The following is a 20,762-nucleotide window of genomic DNA, read 5'->3' on the forward strand; positions in this document are numbered from 1 at the left end:
TAATAGAATCTCGTGTTTAATAGTGTACATAACTAATCTTAAAATAATTATTCAATTAACTTACTCCGTGCACTTCAAGTAATGGCATTGAAACTTTATCCCGGGTGATTATTTCAATTTGTTCATTAACCTTCTTCTTAGTTTTCTTCAGTTTTTGGTAGCTTTTTTCACTTGGACCGGCGAAACATGAAAAAGTCTGACTGTAATTAAAAGTGAATGAAAAGGATAACCTTCGCGACATGGCCTTGACATGAATTTTTATCGTGACCCCTAAAGATCTGTTAATCTCACATTAAGAACTTAGGAGTGGCACTTACACCAAGGTATCCTAATACTTACACTACACTGTTTCGCTCACTGGCCAGATCACTCTCAACAATGTCTTACGCTGATAAGGGAGCACCAATTCAGATGCTTTCTGCTAAGAAGTATTTTGAAAATTTGACTCCAAAGGAACAGCACTACGCGCATTTCATGTCCAAAGCTTCCCATGCCGGTACCCGTATTACTGTCAGACAAGTTTCTCCAAATTCCGAAAAGGTATTCGACACTATCTTGAATATTCACAAAGGGTTGAAAGAATATCCAAAAGATGAGGAAACTACCCAATATTTGGAGTATGCATCTCAGTTCTTGTCAAATCTCGGTGAATTTAAATCTTTTGGTGACGTTAAATTTATTCCTCGTTGCCCTGAATCCACTTTCATCAAGTTAGGTGAATTGGCTAAAGTTAAGGTTGACCCTTCGTTGTTGAAAGAGATATACCATACTGGTGACGCATCAACGCTATTGGGATTCACATCCGAAGGACATACTTCTGGTTATTACAAGGGTGAACCAATTTCTCCAAATGATTTGAAGTTGCTGAAGGAGGTTTTTGCTGATTTTGATGTCATGCCAGAGAATATATCCATTGAGAAAGTATCTCACAGACTGTTTGTGGTACACGTTGCCAGTGTGGAAGAAGAGTATGCAAAGGGTTATCCAGACAGGATTGAGGAAGATGGCATTGAAGTTTTGTTTGAATTTGGTGAACATAAGCGTGAAATGAAAAAGATCGCCACACACTTGGAACAAGCAAAGTTTTACGCTGCAAACGAACATCAGGAAAAAATGTTAGAATACTACATCAAGTATTTCAAGACTGGTGATTCGAAGTTACATAAGGAGTCCCAAAAGGTCTGGGTTAAGGACCTATCACCACAAGTGGAAACCAACATTGGTTTCATCGAAACTTACAGAGAACCTTCTGGTATCATCGGTGAATATGAATCTTTAGTTGCCATTCAGAATAAAGAACGTACGGCCAAATTTACCGAATTGGTAAACAAGGCGCCTGGGTACATTAAAATGTTGCCTTGGGATCCAGCTTTCGAAAAGCCAACTTTTCAACCACCAGATTTCACATCTATTGAGGTTTTGACTTTCACCGGCAGTGGGATCCCAGCTGGTATCAATATTCCTAACTATGATGATGTTAGATTGAACGTTGGGTTCAAAAATGTTTCCCTCGGCAATGTCCTAAATTCAAAAACGAGCGATGATAAATGGACATTTGTTCAAGGCGACGATGTTAAAGCCATGAGTAAATATCAATCCGATTCCTTTGAAGTTCAAGTCGGTATCCATGAATTGCTAGGTCATGGTTCCGGGAAGCTACTATGCGAACTACAAGATAATACATTCAACTTCGATAAATCTTCTCCGCCGCTTGGTCTAGACGGCAAACCAGTCACGACATATTACAGAAAGGGTGAAACTTGGGGATCTAAATTTGGTGCTGTCGCTGGTGCCTACGAAGAATGTCGTGCAGAGTCCATAGCCATGTATTTGATCACTAACAGACAGCTATTGGAAGTCTTTGGCTTCAAGTCCAAGGAAGACCAGGACATGATTATTTACACTGGGTTCTTGCAAATGTGCCGTGCAGGTTTATTGGCTTTGGAATATTGGGATCCAAAATCTAAGAAATGGGGCCAACCTCATATGCAAGCTAGATTTTCTATTATGAAGACTCTCTTGAGGTACTCTGAAGACAAGAACTTCTTAAAATTGGCCTATACCAAGGACGACTACTCAGATTTGCATATCGAGCTTGATAAGTCCTTAATTGAGACAGTGGGGCATGCCGCCATCGAAGACTACTTGACCCACTTACACATTTACAAGGCTACAGGTGATGTAGAAAATGGTGTCGCATATTTCCAGGATAGGTCTGATGTTGACGAAGAGCTCGCAAAGTTCCGTGATATTGTCCTTGCTAAGAAGCTACCAAGAAAGCAATTCATCCAAGCTAACACTATCTTGTCAGGTGACGAAATTACTGTCAAGGAATACGATGAATCACCAATAGGCATGATCCAATCATTCATTGAACGTGACTTGTAAAGAATGACGGTACGTAAGTATGTTCACTGGATGAGCTTCATTGTAAAAAGTAAAGACCTATGTAACAAATAGTCTATATCGTTTGCGATTGTTTTTCTATCCCTTGCCTTGTCTTTCACTCTTGACAACAGGTGACGGTTCTAACAGAACAGAAGGGTTCAAGTAGAAAAAAATAAAACCTTAAAAATGCAGATGCTGTTCCCACTGCAAGAAAAAAGAGCACGCAATCGCCTTTGAACAGTAACCAAGGCGTAAAACAGCGACAATTTAGCCATTGATATGAGATTGTATGTTTTAAGGCACGGCCAAAGTGAAGTAAACCAAAGAAACATATTTGGGGGATGGGTAGATGTTCATCTGACTGAAAAGGGTCTAGATCAGGCCAGGAATAGCGCCATTCTTATTAAAGCATACTGTCAATCGCAAGGTTTGGAGCTACCCAAGCTTGGTTATACTTCCAGATTGATCAGAACAGAAGAGACCATGAATGAGATTCTCAAAGAGTTTGGCAAACAGCCTGAATTTCGTATCGTCAGCGGTGAGCTACCACCGCAACAGACATCAGATAATGGTAAATTCCCAGTTTATCAGAGCTGGAGATTGAATGAAAGACACTACGGTTCATGGCAGGGTCAAAGTAAACATAAAATGTTGGAAGAGTATGGTGAAGAACAGTATATGTATATCAGAAGAGATTACCTCGGAAAACCTCCAAAAGCAGATTTAAACAGGGAGATGGTACAAGATTTCGACCAAGGTGATACAGGATATGAATTTAAAGAACCAAACAGGCATGTTAAATATTTGGAGGAAGAGATTACTCATGATGAATTGCCCAATGGTGAGTCTTTGTGCGATGTCGTTCAAAGATTGAAACCATTGCTTGAAAATATGATTCTTCCGAACTTGAAGGAACGTGGTGACAGCCTTATAGTCGGTCATGGAAGCACAGTCCGTTCACTCTTAAAGATTTTAGAAGGCATTAGCGATACTGACATTAAGGAAGTCAATATTCCTAATGCCATTCCTTCAGTCATTGAACTAGATGATAATTTCAGATTTATTAGAAAATTCTACTTAGACCCAGAAAGTGCCAAAGTCAATGCAGAATTAGTTCGCCAGGAAGGATTCAAGGAATAAATATATAGATACAAGTCAACGGCACACATTATAAACTTTCTATGTTAATCAATAATTTCTATAGACATCGAATTGGGGTACATTCTCCTGTGGCAAGAAAAAAATGAGTTGAGAACAGAGAAAATATAGTATACCATCCGATATTGAGTACTCTATAGCAAATATATATATCAAGGTGTATTTACAGAATTACATATATGAGCAGAACTCCGATCAAGTCGAAGAAACGTAGAGAGAAAAAAACCAATTCGCCAAACTAAATACCCTTACAGTTAAGAGTTCTGATATTCAACGTTGTCCTTTGCGTATTGTATCACACGCTGTGCTTCGGTACCTTGTAGATTATGCTTGACTTTAACATGCCTACTTAGGGCATCATTTCTCGAAAAGGTTCTCTGATAGCCTTCAGATCCCAGTTCTTGAATGCAGATCAAACACCTGAATATTTTCTTCTTAGAAGCATGGATAGTTTTTTGGTGTCTGATTAAATCATACGGTCTTGAAAACTTCTTCATACATGGTTCGTTAGTGACTGGGTTGTTCACCATGCAGATATGCTCATCGTTCTGGTTGTGGGAATGATGAATGTGTGTGTGTGTATTTGAGGATCCATACGAACGGTCGACGCTTAGTAGGGCATCCACAGATTTACCACGTTGATGATTACCTCTATTTCTAGTCATGGTACGAGACCCTGTCGTGTTCGTTGATTTTGGATCCAGTTTATTATCACTGACCTCATGCGATTTCCGAGTATTTATGGTGAGAAGTTGTCTTTGTTTGTTAGAATTCTGTTGAGATATAACCATACTTGGTTTTCTTCTGGGACTCACCAGAGCAGGTTCGTATAAAGGATCCTCATCGTCCTCGCTGAACATAGCGTCACCCTCATCATCACCTTCTTCCTCTTCTTCTTCTAATTTTTCATTTTCTTCGAGTACAGAACTCTTGATTGACTCTATGCGAGGAACAGTTACCTGCGATAAATCCCTCTGTTGGTTTTCGTTCAATCGTTGTTGGGTATCCATGTATAACGACTCCTCATTCGATTTGGTAGAAACCTCCTCACTGTCAGAGAAATCGTCCTGTAAGTCATTCAGAATCTTGTCTGTTAATTCTGTGTTGTTTTTTCCTCCGTCTGCATTTTCCTCATACTCCCTCTCCTCCTCCTCTTCTTCTTCTTCTTCTTCATCCGAAAGATCATCATCGAAGTTGAATTCTTGGTCAAAACGAGACAGGGTATCCTGATCATTTGTCCAATAATACCCCGCCATGTTTTGGTCATCCCATAACGTAGCCTGAGCGGTCAATTTCTCATCCTCTTCGTACATGTTATTGAAATCACCATAACCCTCATTCAAAAACTCATCTTCGAATCCGTTTTCGTTGTTAATTCTCGTTTGGAAGTTAAACCCACGGACGCTGTTCAACCTTCCATTCGACATACCATTATGGTGGTTGTTTGGATTATTCTGAGGAATCTGTTGGGCATTTGGGAATCTTGCCGAAGACTGTAAGAAAGGATTTGGAGTAATCGTATTAAGTGAAATCGTTGGCTGCACTGGAGTTAAATTCAAATTAACCTGTTTCACAATGGCAGCTGGGCCCGTAGTTGCGGTTGGACCAGGACCAGTGGCAGGTACAGCACATCCGCTTTTCTTATCTAAAGTGGTCAAATTGGGATCAGCGTACTTGTTGAACACCCCACTTGCAGTATCATCATCAGACAAATGCAGATCATGACCCATGAGCTGGCCCATATTATACTGGTGTTGCGAGTGTCCCGACGAAAAATTGGGCCCGGTATAGAATGAATGCACCTGTGACCTCGTGAGTTGCGGAAACGAATCGTAGTGCGTTTCACCGAACCCCATATCTAAAGACATCGGGTTCGTATTGTGGATCCTCAACTCGTCATCAACCACATCCGTCAAAGTCCTTCTCAATTCCAAATCTGCAGCTGACATGGTCTGTTTCCTCTCTCTGTCTGTCTCTTTTTTTATTTGCTCCAATTACTAATTTATAATAGAGCTTATTAGCTTACTTCCTTAAAAATGTAACGAAAGGCCGTTTCCAGTATTCTTTCCCGAACAAATCCCTGGTTCTTTAATTACGAGGGCCTTCGGTGTACAGAGAGCTAAATACCTTACCTCCTTATTTCAAAGTACAGAATCCGCTCGTGCTTGCTTCATGTACCTCTATACCAACCAATATGATATATATATATATCGAAAACTCGTTTGGCTCTTTTATATTTCTATTTCTGTTTCTAGAGGATGAAGAACTGTAAAACACGATGAAAAGAAAGATACAAAATTGAAAAAAATGACAATTGTCACTGTGAGACATTCGTATGACAAATGGAAGCACTAAGAGCAAGAGCAAAGCAAGATAAAGGTTAGAGTATCGGGTGCACAAGCACCCGATACTGCTTTCAACTCAATGGATTTAGTAGCAGTATTTCCATGGAGTGATAGAGACTCTCTCTATAGTATATGACAATCTACCTCAGCATGCAACTGATAAGTCAGTTTGTTGGGTAATTGAGGCGATCTGTCGTTTCGTATGTATTTGTCAACACGTAATTCCTAAGCTGAATCCGGCGTTTAATGGAGGCGGGGTGAGGCTTTCCCTATCTGTTTCCGGGTAACATTTGGTAGCTTGCCATTTTCTTTTTCTTTCTAGATTGTTCTACCGCTAATGCGACTACCCTGCCAAGAAAAAAACAATTGTGTCACGTGTTACGCACGTGATGATCCGTCGGAATGTTTCAGGCGTCGCCAGACATACCATTAGCACTCTTTTATAATCTAAATTATGCATGAGTGCTAATGGTATGTTGTTATCTAACTTAGTTCTAAGTTGTATTTCCGGTTTATACAATTAGATTAGACGAGGTACTTATCTTTATCTGTTAGACAAGATTCAAGACTGAAAGTTACTTTTGATTCTGCATTAAAGTACTCTCTGATATTATTGGTTCTGGATATTCAATTTGTAATATCGTTTGTTCTTCTAATACGACTGCTATTTTGTAGGTACGCTTTGGAATATGTTACTCCATACTTACGTAGTTTTGGTAGAAAGTATACCCCCCCCTCCCCCTCAGATGGGTAATGGCCTTTGTTCTCTAATCTTTATGATCTGTGGTGTATCAAATTCCCAAGGCTAAGGAAATGTAAAACTTAAACTAAAGACAATAGGAATGTGAAACAAAAACAAACGAGATGCAGGAAAAAGAAAAGAATGTTCCAAGGCCAGTTGACCTGACTTTCTTGTCCTCTCATCTACCCATGAAACACCTTAGACCCCGCTCATGCTTATTGTTGTCCATTGTTTCAATTTACCTATTTTGGATCCTATTCCATAACATTCCCGCATTCCAGAATAGGGATAAATCCGTCAATACACCAACTGTACCGGCAGATTGGTCCACAGGATCACTGAGGCATCGGCTGTTGGCACATTTCAATTCTCAAAATGAGATTCCAAGAGATATCTGGCAATCTTGGAAATCAAAACAGAATCTTGATGTTAGGTTCCAGGAAAACGTGAGGCTTTGGTCATCCCAATCTGGATTCAATTACCATTTCCTCGATGATGATGAAATCGATGAATTCGTACGTACCCAATTTAAGCTGTTCCCAGAAATTATTCAGACCTGGGATACGTTGCCGAGAAAGATCTTGAAAGCTGATTATTTTAGATACCTCGTTTTATTGGCGAAAGGTGGATATTACAGCGATATAGATACTTCACCTTCTGTTAACATAGACGCTTGGCTTACAGATGGTCCGTTGGCCACATTGATGGCTGAAAATGATCTCTCCAAGACTGATGTCGGTGTCATAATTGGTATAGAGGAAGAACGGGATCTTGGTACTTGGAGAGGCCTTTTCAATAGAAGGATAAACCTATGTCAATGGACTTTAGCGAGTAGACCAGGTCATCCATTGTTTGTAGATGTCGTTGCAAAGATAGCTGATCTTGCATTGTATTACTATGATCCATCCACCAACGTATTGACTTTCCCAATGGGTTACAAGAACCTTTTCGACGTTCAACCTGCCTATAACATGTCGAAGGATTCTGCTAATTGGTATGAGGGTATCATAGAATGGACTGGTCCGGCCTCATTCACAGATAGCTTTTTCCGAACTATTAACCAGTGGTACATCGAAAACTTCAGTGATCATATTCAGGGTTCAAGCAACGAGGTTCTCTGCAATAACAAACATATGTGTGTTCTGGATCCCAACAAACCGTTAGATTTAATTTCAAAACTCGAGAATTATCCCCTAGGAGATAATTTGCTTGGAATCAAGTTGCCCACGTCACCTGTTGGATGGGAAAATTTCACTCTACTCGAATACCCTTTGCTTTACGGAGATGTAGCACTTTTACCGAAGCATTTCTTCAATTCTCTACATACTACGGACTTTAAAAAGGGATATGTGCATCATGCATTTACTGGTACATGGAAATGGACCCAAGACCCATAATCAACCTTGCATTGTTTTGTTTGTTCTATTCTTGTAACATTATATTTTCAGCATTTCATATTATTATACGATAAAAACTTCTCACTATATTTACAACAATCAAATATAAAAGAATAAGGTTCTACTCCTTTCACATCAATTTATAAATAGAACACGAAAGCTTATCATTGTTTTTACCCCCAAAGCTCATCATACAGGAGAACTAAAAAATATCTCCTTCATCAGCCAGCTTATGATCGCGCCTTTGTTTCCAATATTCACCGTTGAACTTCCAGTAATCACATTTAGTCACAGGATGAATTTCCTTTTTGAACCATCTTTGTTGGTAAGTGATGTTTTTCTCCTCTCTCTTCTTTCTGACGCTTCTTTGCCTTTCTTCAACACGATGTTTTTCGGTAGCTGCTTCATCATATCTACCTTCTTCCATGGCCCTTTGATCAGGTCTTAATCTGGTATCAGTCGGAGGTAGCCATGGCAATAGATGTGGTTGAGGAGCATTCAATGTCACTGCAAACTTTGTCAAATTGAATGGGAATTCTGGTCTTTCATTAACATGCCATACGTTAAATCTAGTACCATCATATTTAGGGCCAACTGAATTACCGCTGCTTGTGTGAGTTACGCTATGTTTCAACTCGTCTACTTGCATCTCTTCCAAAGAATTAGGTTTCAAAACTTTCTTCGCAGATACTGACTCGTTCCAGCGGCCACCAAAGATCCATTCCTTACCACCTTTGGCATTATAGACTTCACCCTTGACTTCATAAGCACTACTTGATCTCCATCCTCTGGCCTTAAAGTGGATCATACAGTAATCGCCTGTGTTGTGATTGACAATTTTCACATCTCCGTAATTATCAACTTGAGGATTTCCTAAAAGGATACCCACAACTTGATTGTTTGGCTTTTTGTAAGTGTACAACTCTTCTTTACCATTTGAATCGGGTCTGATCGTTAGATACCATAGACCCAAATGTTTGAAATCAAAGGATCTACCATTGAATTTCGAGTCAACGAAGGATTCACCAAAGAAATCCCATTTTGGCGACTCAGTCCATGTGGCACTAATCGGTGGATGGTGAGAAACTTGTTCAGTGAAGAATCTGTAACTTTTATCTGGCCTGGAGTATTCAAATGTTTCTCCTAACAATGGATTGAACGGTTTAGCGACACGTTTTACAGTAGAAGCATACGAAGAGACCGTAAATATAGCAACATACAACAGTCTGAGTGTAGAGTCTTCGAATGACGCTGCTTGGTTCAACAAGTCTGCATATTCTAAATCCTCGGCAACTCTTTGCAATAAGGATGTTGGCTCATTAAAACTGACTGGTAATGTCATTCTGGTCATATCTTTTCCAACCATGGATTTAAGGACGGACCACAAACTTACAGATGGACGGTCATCTTTTCCTAGCTTCAATCTCTGTCTCAACTTATCCTCATATCCTAAGAAAGATCCCTCCTCCAGTAGCACCTTTGCTTTCGTCTTCTGTTCCGCTGTTACAGCCAATGGTAACTCTGTTTCAACACTTTCCTCTGTTACACCCTTATCCACAGTAGAACCTTCAGGTGAGATTACAATTTCAGGCACAGTAGACTTGGTAACAGAGGGCTCTTCTTGACTTTTTTCGAGTGTTTCATTGGAATCGTCTTGAGTTGATGGAATGGATACAGCGTTTTCCTTATCAGGTGATAAAGCTGTTTGATTACCGCTGGTTGGAGCGTCCACAGATGCTATGGAGGTTTCTTCGTTATCGAGATCTTCGGCATCAAAAAATTCGTCAACTTCAGAGTCAATATCTTCATCAGACTCATGATTTTCAATGAATTCAACTATTTCTTGTAAAGGTTTAGCTGAGTCATTACCTTTATCTCCTACAGTTTTATTGTCCAAACTAAAATCTGCAGTATTTACTTCTGAGAGTTTCTTTTGTAAGAGCTTTTTCAAATTCTTTCTCTCAATATCAAGTGATACTAGTTTCTCCCCCTTTTCCAGGAGTTCAAGCTCCAAATCTTTAACTGACTTGATCCATAAATTATTGATGTCTCTTTGTTTGGATAACATTTTGATCAACTTCTTATCTCTTGTTTGTGACATTTGATTTAACTCGGAGAAATTCTTAGTAATAAATCCTAGAGACTTTCTTGCGGTTTTTATATGCTCTTCAGATGGATCATTCTCGTTTATTAACTCAATTAAAGAGCTTAACTCGATTGAAATTGCCCTTTGGAGAATAGTTATCTCTTGGGCATGCGGTCCGTAAACCATTTTAACATCTTCATCATCATCTCCGCCTAAAGTCTCCAACATACCCTGATCGTCTTCATCATCGTCTTCATCATCTTCTGCATCATCTTCAATATCTTCACCATCGATACTTTGGTTGGTTCTGAACCCTTTCCCAGAACCTGATTTGTTTCTCAAAGTGTCAACTTTGTTATCTTGGTCCGAAGAAAACGATGCAGTCTGGTCATCCGCGATGCTGCTCAATGGGGAAACACTCAGGTTGGAATTACGCGAGTTTCTGACCTTGGAAACGAAATCCTTACCGCTCTCTGTCAAGTTACTATTCAATTCAACTAACTCAGCAGATGAAACAGAGGAGGCACTGCTAGTAGTTCTGCGGTGTGGTGGTTGCTGCTGTCTGTTGTCATAAGAGTGCAATGAAGGCATGCTAGAAGGTGGTTTATTTTCTAATGACTTATCCTGGGACCCTGAGCTGCCCGAACCATGTGTAGAAGAAACAGCATGCCCATTCTTAGTCATTATTTCTCTGTCTTTCGCAAACCTAATGGCACTTTGAATAGCCCACACCCATTTATTTGTTTCGATAGGATGGTTTCCTTTCAAGTGCCATCTGATGGTGCCATTGCTCCCGCCAATAATCTCAAACTTGAGTTTTTCTGAAGAATCTAAATGCAAATAGCAGGTAGACATGTTGAGAGAACCCCTGCAAGCATTTGAAGTATCGGCTTGATCTTTGTAATAAGAGAAAATACCATCAGAGCTCAAAATAAACCACCGTAATTTATAGCCTTGAGCAAAGTTGGTCCATTTCCTTAAGTATCCCTTATAAGTTGGAGGCTCATGCAAGTTATTGGTCACGTCTATAACACTCTGTTCTCTTGCAGCCTTCTCCAACATTTTTTTCAATTCTAGGTCAATAGCGTTCTTCTTATCGTTTTGTTCTTTTGAAGAAACTTTCTTGAGTAAATCAATGGGTAATTTACCCCGACTGTCTCTTTTAAAAGGATCACCACCATGATCTAAAATCCATCTGCACAATAGAATGTCTCTTTTCTTGACAAATTCATGCAATACTGTATCACCAGTCTCAGGCTCCATTCCGTTGATGTCTAAAAGTTCCTGATTTCTTGGGTTAGACAGTATTGAATTCAAGTGGTCGATATCTCTATTATTGAAAGCCTGTCTAAACTCCTGGGCGATCTCTGCGACGTAATTGGCTCTAGCAACTTGCATCATTTGCGCAATGTTCAAGTTCTTGCACATTTCAATCGGTTGCAAATGAGCGTCGTTCAGTATACAATCATTGATGTCCGGATGGTTCATTAGAACCGTCACCACATCTCCTCTCGATTGAAAAGCAGCAAGATGTAAAGGTGTATTTCCATCCTGATCCTGCTTATTTACATCAATGAAAAGTTGTGAATTGCTGGAACCTTTCGTAGTCCAGTTTTGTACAATATCTTTAATCAACGATGCTGGGGACACTTGGACGGCATAATGTAAAATTAGTTCAAAAACGGATCTGACAGTTGGTTCGTCAAATGGCTGGAACTCGTTCGCAATAAGATGGCATAACTGTTGAAAGTTCGATTGTCTTAAACAATCAAGTAATTTCAATTTAAGTAAAGGCTTCGAAACTGAGACAGTTTTCGCCTTCTGGCTTTTATGGTTCATCTCAGAAAACAGAATTTTGACCTTTAAACTTAGCCAAGGTGTCTTTTTCTAGCGTCAAACGAGACTGCACTTGTAGTATATTGTAAAATGATACCTTAAAAGCAAGCTGGGCCAGCAGATAAAAGTAGGGTTAACTCTGACAAAATAAATACAACAACGTAAAGCCTCAAATCTCAACTTTACTCAGATGGTATATTGTTCCCACAATAACTGTCGATGGCCTCTATACACAACCGCTCTTCCCTTCTGAAAGGGTTTTTAGCTATAATATATGAAATTGATGTGAACTTTTCTCAAATGTGTTGTTGATCCCAAAGGGTTCGGAACCCGTTTAGTGAAGAAAGACAACTTTAGTGCAGGGTAACCAAAACATGATATATCAACGGAAACAGCAAGAAGAGGCACAGCAGGACATAGAAACTGTCATCAAGTCATTTAAATAATAGAGTTATATCAGTTCATACTGAAGTACATAGCTTACTTGGAAACGGGGCGGCTCAGTTAGCGCGAACATTTCTTTCTTCGTACAATATTGGCATCAGCATTCATTGAACCGGGAATTTCGTGATATGGTGATCAAATAGTTACATATTTCGTACTGATAAACGAGGCTGAACGGAGGAAGTATTGCTTCTCTATCCAGTTACACTAACGTCAAAGTAATCATATCCACTTAATAAATATTTCATGTTATCCGATTGCAAGGAACCCATTGAAGTTTTGGAAGATTGTTCTTCGTTGCGGACAATTCTGTTGATTTCGAGCAAGAATCTTTGCATCAATTCAACGAAACGAGCCGTTTGCCTGTGTCTTGAAGAGACAACCACAGATAGGGTATCATTTCTAATAATGTAACCGATACCGAAACCGTTGCTACAAACGGGACCGAACCCAAAGTTTTTCAAACAAGGGTTACCACAGTTTGAAGTACTAATCACGTTGGTATTCAAGGTGGACCAGCCAGCGTCTTGGAATAATTGTGGTAATGGGACCTTAGGATCTTTTGCAAATACTTTTTTCCAAATGCAGTATAGAGCATACAAATGACGGTCTTGACCCAGCCCCATGGAACATTCTCTTGTCACATTTGAATGCTGTTTGCATGCTTCTTGTAGTAACTTTATCTTGTCAGGATTTGATACCGCTGTGTTGAAGAATGATTTGACAAACGATTTTGATTGATCAGAAACGGTTCTGATGGCTTCAGTACGTCCATTTTGGAAGAACTTGGTCATAGCTGGTTCGTACGTTGTCTCAAATTTACCGTATAGAGCATAGTAAGCTGTTTGAAAACACATTTGCAAGAACGCATCTGGTGAGCATTTGAACTGGTTTTTGATATGGGCGGCGCCGAACTGTTTGAAGTCCAAATATTCGAACTCAATCTGAGATATCAAATCACTGGCACGAGTTTCAGCAAAGTGCATAGATGAAAGGATGAACGAATCAACGGACCACTCTAATTTCCTAGGAATAGTGATTAGATTAGCTTGTTTAGTTGACCTATTAGCTCTGCGGTCGTCGTCGTCATCTTCGAAAACTTTTGGAACGTTTCTGGTAATACCCTGAGCAAAATTGACGATAGAATCGGTATAGATGTCCATGGTCATTCGCAATACTGTATGACCATCAACACCAGTGTGTTCGAAGTTGATACCTGCTCTTCCGCCTCTGTCAACAATCAACTGCAATTTATCGTACCAGCGGTTGGTACAAGTCCCTGTTTGTAAACCGAGAGAGGGTTTCGTCTTATCTTCATCTTTATCATTCAAATCAATTTTAGAAGTACCACAAATCATGGATTTGATCCAGTCACGTTCACCTTCCAAATCAGAATCATCAAGGCATATAATGAATAAAGCACTATCGATAATCTTCAAGTTACGCCAGTTAGTCTGATCTTCTGACTTGCTGATGTAATCTCTAACGTTTGACCACACACGTCTGTTTTCGGTTGTGAAAACACCCATGGGGCAGCTATTTTGAAGATTTTGATCCAAACTGTTCTGCTCAGAATCCATTATGATTGAATACAAATTCCATTCCAATTCCTCCGGTTGTTGAAAGATAGGTTCGTTATTGATATCCAAGACGTCAAACCAGTAGAATTGGGACTTGTACATGATGACAACATGGTGTGAGGTGGGATCAGTCTGTAAATGACACGACGATAAAGTAGAATCGTTCAAAGAAGGTGGCAATCTAGAACTTCCGAACAACTTACCATATTGATCCATGGTCATTGATTTGCCCCTTACGTTGTCAGTAGGCAAGGTACCAGTTCTGATCGCTTTAACGAATTTCAACATCGATACCACTAATTTGGATGTTCTCTTGACTTGCCTGTTGAAGTGAGAGAATCTGGAACTGACTTTTGGCACATTGTTCATGGTTGGATCATCAGCTAACTGGAAATAAGGGTTCAAATTCAAAACAACTGATTCGTCGTATTCAAGGTACGAATCAAACCAGAACTGTTCGATATACGAAGACATAGGTTCACGTTGAGCAAGATGTTCGTCATACTTTCTCAATTCATGATCTATAATCCTCAAGCTTTGCTCTGACTCTGCCACAGCTCGCTTCGTCTTTTCATAGCTTCTAGAATCTTGCAAAGGCTCTAATCTAGCCAAGTACCGCTTTAACGTATCTTCCAAAGGAGGGATTGGCAACCTGGGCAAAACTTCCTGGTTCGTATCTTTAATAGATGGCATAACAATATGTTAACGTCCTTAGTTGATGGCTCTTAGCACTTTACTCCTGTGAATGGTATCCACAAATAGCAAGACTTTAGGGAGAGGAAATTTTAATCGATACTCCGAACAGTCAGCTATTTATATATACGTATATAACTTATGAGTTCTATCCTTCATTGCAAATCATCAATACATATGTCCTTTAATCATTTGAGTTAGTCATGCAATATTTGAGAATTAGCGCCCTTCTCTTAACTCATCCCTACTACGATTTGTTTTCTTTTTCCGAAACATCCGGACAGTCATCCATCATCGACCTTCACCAACTTTTCTCCATTTAACCAAATAAAGGTTTTGATGATCAGCTTTATGCGAAAAAACCTTTGAATGACCACAAACAAGGGAAGCAGAATAAAACGGAGTAGTCAGAACAGACCGTGCACTTAGTTTCCGGTTAGGGTAATCACAAGATAGGGATACTGGGTAATGCAGACAGAGACCTTTCGTATTATTATTAGTGGCAGTAAGTAGAGAAACGGCAGAACACACAGAGAGAGAGATACAGAGAAAGAGATATACTAGATAGATCTGGGAATGGATAATTCAATAGCCCATGGAACCTATGCGCTAAAACAAGTGATTGGTCGCGGGGCTTATGGTGTTGTGTACAGAGCAGTGAAAAGAGGCACGAATAAACCATGTGCGATTAAACAGATCGAGTTTGAAGATGAGAGCGAGTTGAACGAACATATGCTTGAAATTGACTTATTGAAGAACCTTAGGCACCAAAATATCGTGGAATACCGGGGCTTTATACAGAAAGCTCATGAGTTGTACATTATATTGGAATACTGCGCTCGTGGTTCACTCCGAGATATATTGAAACATGGTCCGTTACTGGAAGATGATACCGTCAACTACGTTACACAGACTTTGTATGGATTACAATACTTGCACGAGCAAGGTGTTATCCATAGGGATATCAAAGCAGCGAACCTTCTATTGACTGAGGAAGGAATTGTTAAATTAGCTGACTTTGGTGTTTCTACCAGAATTAATAGAATGGCTATGACTTATGCGGGGTCTCCTAATTGGATGGCACCCGAAGTTATGACAGGTCAAGGTGCATCAACTGTTAGTGATATCTGGTCGCTCGGAGCGACTGTCGTCGAGCTATTGACGGGAAATCCGCCATTTCACAACCTCGTGAATGAATCTGCATGCTATGCGATAGTAAACGAAGAATACATACCACCCTTGACATTATCAGCTGAATGCAAAGACTTCTTATCTCGATGTTTCCAAAAAAACATGTTTAAACGTGCCACCGCACAAGAACTACTAGCTCATATATGGTTGAAGAAAATACAGAAACCCAAATCGAAGATAAATTTGGCAGAATATATTGAGAAAGATGGTAAATGGGATGTGGATTTTGTTCTTGATTCCAATACTGATATGACACCATCTCCTACAAAATCTCCAATTCAAGAAGATTTAGCCCCTGCTGATTTTAGAACTTTATCTGTCGATCAGCTTTTCATAGAACATTCTACGGACTCGATAGTTGTGGGGTTAATAAAAACCTTAAACGAACTAACCGCGATCAAAGCTGATGCTACTGCGTCTGGTTCTTTAAGCAACAGAACATTCGAGATTCTAAAATATGACAAACAATTCAATCATACTGCTTTGAAGGAAAAATTTATTGATAACGGTGGAACACCACTACTTATTTCACTACGTTTTGAATCTGTTTTGGCTGCATTTTTCGAAAAGAGCGTTAAACTACTTATACAGTGCGGTATACTTTCACATTTTGACAGTTTAAAAAATTCACGATTAACAGTGTTAGTAAGCTATTGTTATAGAACTCTCACTTCTCATGATATATGGAACCAGTGGTGTCTTAGTCATAAAGATAAAATATCAGCATGTGTCAATGCGGAATTGACCTCAACCAAGTACATTGAAGCAGAAAAACTATTAATTCACGTTTCTATGATAAAAGATTTCCCATTAAGTGTACCAAAATTAATGCTATTTGCCAAAAAATATAAGCACTTACAACACTGCATTTTCACTTCCCTCAATAATTCCATTAAGAGAACGATAGTCAATGTACCAACCTCTAATTTGATACACGGTAAACTTTTTTATGAGAAATCAAACTTTCCGGTAACTATACAAGAGTGGTTACTTGAAATGATCACTCACGTCAAACGAAAGGCTACGGATCCTTTCGTAGAATTATGCTTCCACGTATGTCATTTAAACAATAAAAGCATTGAACTACTTATGAAAGACGGTCATTTCTTAGCTTTAACCAAAACCCTCCTGAAGTCATCAAATCATTCTTCATTACCGTGGTGTTTAAATTTGTGCAGTGAATATACGAAAAATTTAAAGGCTGAAGATATAGGAACGATGATCGACATCGGAATATCTTCACTACCTATCGCAAACTGTCTTCCAAACAGTATTGAGATACTTTTAAATTGTTTCAATGTTGCTCAACAAATTGAGTCACCAATAGTACTCCATAACGAAAGTGTTACAATTGGTAATCATAACATCCCGTTCAGCCTGCTAGTTGCATCTTTCTACCAAGATAACGGAAGATTTGATAAGTATATCACAAAGTACACAAAATTATGCTCTCTACCAGTAGGAGGTAAGATATGCAGCGAAGTTCTCAAGCAAGAGAGATTCATTGGAAGAATCCATGAACTTTTCGGTACGTTCAAGACATCACTAATAATTCAAATCGATTTACTCAAGTTTTTGAAGGTTTTAGTCATACAGACAAACGAACAAGGGAAGAGTTCATACTTTAACAAACTCGAAACCTTGGCAAAATTCCTTTCAAGTAATTGGAAAAATACACAAACCTTTACACCAATCAAACAGGGTCACCAAAAAGTAGGGGCTGATTCGGTATTAATTCATCAGCTTTGTCAAGATATACAGAATTTGATTGTCATGTAGTTGACTATGTTTTAGGTGGATTCAACTATATTGTCCCGCATTGATTTTCTATTTGGCTTTCAAAAGAGTGAACTTCCCTTATTCGGAAAAGTACATAAAAAAATAACAGCATTTTATATACAATGATAGATCAAACAGATAAAGTATCACATAATAATCAGATATCATTCTGGGTATTCCCAACATTGGAAATTAATTAATAAGCCATTGAGCTAACCCAATAATGAATCGAAATGAGAGACAGCCTACATATCGTTTGCTGGAGGAAATCGGAAGAGGGTCTTTCGGATCTGTTAGAAAAGTAGTAAGAGAAGCGGACAATAAGGTAATGGTGCGGAAAGAAGTAAGATATGGTCATATGAATGCGAAAGAACGTCAACAACTAATATCAGAATGTGCAATCCTTTCTCAATTGAAACATGACAATATCGTGGAGTTTTTCCATTGGGATCATGATGCGAAGTCGAATACATTATTTTTGTATATGGAGTATTGTTCCAAAGGTGACCTGTCCCAGATGATCAGATATTACAAACACCAACGGAAGTATGTCCCCGAAGAATACGTCTGGCGTATTATGGTTCAAATTTTAATGGCTTTATTCAAGTGTCATTATGGAAGAGATTTATCTAAGCTACAAACGATATATGATGCCATGGAAGAACCGTTAAAATCGAAAGGATACGTCGTAATACATAGAGATTTGAAACCCGGAAACATTTTTCTCACTGGTTATGATGACGAATTTAACCAAAATGCATCGGATGTCGACTACAGCAAAGTTATTATCAAGCTTGGTGATTTCGGACTTGCCAAATCTTTACAAGCATCTATCGAATTTGCTACCACATATGTAGGAACTCCATATTATATGTCTCCCGAGGTCCTGCGAGACCAACCTTACAGTCCACTAAGTGATATATGGTCCCTCGGATGCATCCTGTATGAACTTTGCTCATTACATGTTCCCTTCCAAGCTAAGACGTATACGGAGTTGCAAGGTAAGGTTAAAGCTGGCTATTTTGAACCATTACCGCATTTCTACTCCAAGAACTTACAAGATATAATCACAAGGTGCATCCAGGTTGATTTCACAAAAAGGCCGAGCACTTGGAGTTTGCTCAATGATATTCAGTGTCGGATATGCAGGAAAGCCTTAGACCTAGAAAAGTTTGAAAGACATTTATTGAATTATGAGCATGAATTGACCCAAGTCGGTGAAATGCTAGAACAGCATGCCACTGAAATGAAACGAGATTTTGCATCAGCAGTAGATCAGCGGGTGAGAGAAATTCTAAATGGTACTTCAAAGCCAGCGGCAACTCCACTGATAACAGGTACTGGTCCTGTTACCATGCCAGGACGAACACCTTTTAGAAATGCAAATGTAAATAGAAACTATCGGTAATGATGTAGTTGTAACAGAAGAATTATGTCATCAAATGGTGCTGCAATAAATTACGAGGAAATAGTATACAAATTGAACGAAAGTCTATAAAACATGTGGGTATTAAATGTTCCACTTTTGACCTGTAATCTGTTCGTAGGCCTCGATGTATTTTGATCTAGTGCGGTCTGCAATATCTTGAGGCATTTCAACACCGTCAACACCTGCAAGTTTGTTATCAGTCAACCAATTTCTTAAAAATTGTTTATCGTAAGAATCTTGAGTCTTACCGACTTCAAAGTTGGTACCGTTCCAGAAACGAGAGGAATCTGGGGTTAAAACCTCGTCCACAAGGATTATTTCATTAGTAGATTCATCGATACCAAACTCAAACTTTGTGTCAGCGATGATTATACCTCTTGATTTGGCAAAGTCTTTACATTTTGTGTACAATTTTATAGCCAACTTCTCGATTCTGTCACATAAGTCTTGACCGACCAATCGAGCTGCCTGTTCCGGAGAAATATTTTCGTCGTGCTCACCTTGTTCTGCTTTAGTAGAAGGAGTGAAGATAGGAGATGGGAATTCCTGAGATTCCAGTAAACCTTCTGGCTGTGGTAAACCATGGACAGTACCGGTCTTCTTGTATTCTTTCCAGGCAGATCCTGTGATAAATCCACGAACGATGACTTCTAATGGGATTAATTTGTGTTTTTGAACCAACAAAGATCTTCCCTCCAATTGAACTTTGTACTTAGATTCTGAAAGCTTTGCAGGTAATTTGTCAAAGATGGTTTCACCTGGACCTAATGGTTTCAAATGGTTGCGGACATCTTCCTTCAAGAAATCAAACCAAAATTCGGACAACTTGGTCAACAAGATACCCTTTTCTGGAATTGCATTCTTCATGATGACATCGTACGCAGAAATACGGTCAGTAGCGACGAACAACAAAGTTTGATCATCGACTTGGTAAATGTCTCTAACTTTACCTCTAGCCACTAATGGTAGGATACCGTCCAAGTTGGTTTGAGTGATGCTTGTCGTGTTCATGATGATCCCTTTTTTTCTTTTCAATTTCAATCTCCGCAGTAGTAATAGTCGGAAGCGAGTGAGTAATAGTACGTGAATCAGCTAATGCTTAGATGTGATAGTTCTCTAACATCTATCAAATATTAAGTGAAAAAGTGATTATACCGCTTTGCAACCACCTAATTTGCACACGTACTTACAAAGCTGGCTCATCTCATTATATACATCGCATTTCAATTTTTTATTTCTCATGTCTCGAGGGAAAGTAATATCGAAATATATCGAGATATGTCAAGTCAAAAATCATCATTTAAACACGTGACTGATATATTCCACGTAATGCTAAAATAGTAATCCGGGTAATGAAATATATTTCGGTTTCTCTTTCGCATCAGTTCCTTTTTCGCATAGCGAAGTTTCTGACATTCACAGCCGTTAGTCTTTAGTGATATACATTTAGAGATACAGATATGGTGGAATTAGTGAGAATGAACATGAAACGAGACAGAGAGGGAAAGGTGTATAGCGTACAGTAAAGGTCGTTCGACTTATCGAAGCTAGCACCTATACAAAAGGCGCAACAAACCATTTTAGAAGGGTTTTCAGGGGGATTTTCCGCTCTGGATAAAGCACTAAGAGGCTTGAAACAGCTTTTAATTCTCTTGTTTTTGGTGCAACATTTTCCACTGAGGTTTCAGAGATAT

General features: G+C 39.1%; 9 protein-coding genes across 9 annotated transcripts; 5 read left to right on the forward strand and 4 right to left on the reverse strand.

The window, feature by feature from the left end:
* Nucleotides 1-378: 378 nt before the first annotated feature.
* KLLA0_C04059g (dipeptidyl-peptidase III) lies at nucleotides 379-2,388 on the forward strand (the record flags this gene model as incomplete). Its single annotated transcript, XM_452378.1, has 1 exon — nucleotides 379-2,388. One exon carries the CDS (start codon nucleotides 379-381, stop codon nucleotides 2,386-2,388), a length of 2,010 nt encoding a protein of 669 aa, XP_452378.1.
* Nucleotides 2,389-2,667: 279 nt separating this feature from the next.
* Nucleotides 2,668-3,528, forward strand: GPM3 (phosphoglycerate mutase family protein GPM3; the record flags this gene model as incomplete). The annotated part of the gene is made up of 1 exon (XM_452379.1): nucleotides 2,668-3,528. The coding sequence occupies one exon, from the start codon at nucleotides 2,668-2,670 to the stop codon at nucleotides 3,526-3,528; it is 861 nt and encodes a 286-aa protein (XP_452379.1).
* A 272-nt stretch (nucleotides 3,529-3,800) lies between these two features.
* RPN4 (stress-regulated transcription factor RPN4) lies at nucleotides 3,801-5,495 on the reverse strand (the record flags this gene model as incomplete). Its single annotated transcript, XM_452380.1, has 1 exon — nucleotides 3,801-5,495. The coding sequence occupies one exon, from the start codon at nucleotides 5,493-5,495 to the stop codon at nucleotides 3,801-3,803; it is 1,695 nt and encodes a 564-aa protein (XP_452380.1).
* A 1,260-nt stretch (nucleotides 5,496-6,755) lies between these two features.
* KLLA0_C04125g (glycosyltransferase family 32 protein) lies at nucleotides 6,756-8,030 on the forward strand (the record flags this gene model as incomplete). Its single annotated transcript, XM_452381.1, has 1 exon — nucleotides 6,756-8,030. The coding sequence occupies one exon, from the start codon at nucleotides 6,756-6,758 to the stop codon at nucleotides 8,028-8,030; it is 1,275 nt and encodes a 424-aa protein (XP_452381.1).
* Nucleotides 8,031-8,232: 202 nt separating this feature from the next.
* KLLA0_C04147g (uncharacterized protein) lies at nucleotides 8,233-11,955 on the reverse strand (the record flags this gene model as incomplete). The annotated part of the gene is made up of 1 exon (XM_452382.1): nucleotides 8,233-11,955. The coding sequence occupies one exon, from the start codon at nucleotides 11,953-11,955 to the stop codon at nucleotides 8,233-8,235; it is 3,723 nt and encodes a 1,240-aa protein (XP_452382.1).
* A 635-nt stretch (nucleotides 11,956-12,590) lies between these two features.
* On the reverse strand, nucleotides 12,591-14,669 carry YAT1 (carnitine O-acetyltransferase YAT1; the record flags this gene model as incomplete). The annotated part of the gene is made up of 1 exon (XM_452383.1): nucleotides 12,591-14,669. One exon carries the CDS (start codon nucleotides 14,667-14,669, stop codon nucleotides 12,591-12,593), a length of 2,079 nt encoding a protein of 692 aa, XP_452383.1.
* A 576-nt stretch (nucleotides 14,670-15,245) lies between these two features.
* CDC15 (serine/threonine protein kinase CDC15) lies at nucleotides 15,246-17,639 on the forward strand (the record flags this gene model as incomplete). The annotated part of the gene is made up of 1 exon (XM_452384.1): nucleotides 15,246-17,639. One exon carries the CDS (start codon nucleotides 15,246-15,248, stop codon nucleotides 17,637-17,639), a length of 2,394 nt encoding a protein of 797 aa, XP_452384.1.
* Nucleotides 17,640-17,862: 223 nt separating this feature from the next.
* Nucleotides 17,863-19,047, forward strand: KIN3 (serine/threonine protein kinase KIN3; the record flags this gene model as incomplete). Its single annotated transcript, XM_452385.1, has 1 exon — nucleotides 17,863-19,047. One exon carries the CDS (start codon nucleotides 17,863-17,865, stop codon nucleotides 19,045-19,047), a length of 1,185 nt encoding a protein of 394 aa, XP_452385.1.
* Nucleotides 19,048-19,149: 102 nt separating this feature from the next.
* On the reverse strand, nucleotides 19,150-20,079 carry ADE1 (phosphoribosylaminoimidazolesuccinocarboxamide synthase; the record flags this gene model as incomplete). Its single annotated transcript, XM_452386.1, has 1 exon — nucleotides 19,150-20,079. One exon carries the CDS (start codon nucleotides 20,077-20,079, stop codon nucleotides 19,150-19,152), a length of 930 nt encoding a protein of 309 aa, XP_452386.1.
* Nucleotides 20,080-20,762: the final 683 nt, after the last annotated feature.

Source organism: Kluyveromyces lactis (genome assembly GCF_000002515.2).
Source record: "Kluyveromyces lactis strain NRRL Y-1140 chromosome C complete sequence".
NCBI lineage: Eukaryota > Fungi > Ascomycota > Saccharomycetes > Saccharomycetales > Saccharomycetaceae > Kluyveromyces > Kluyveromyces lactis.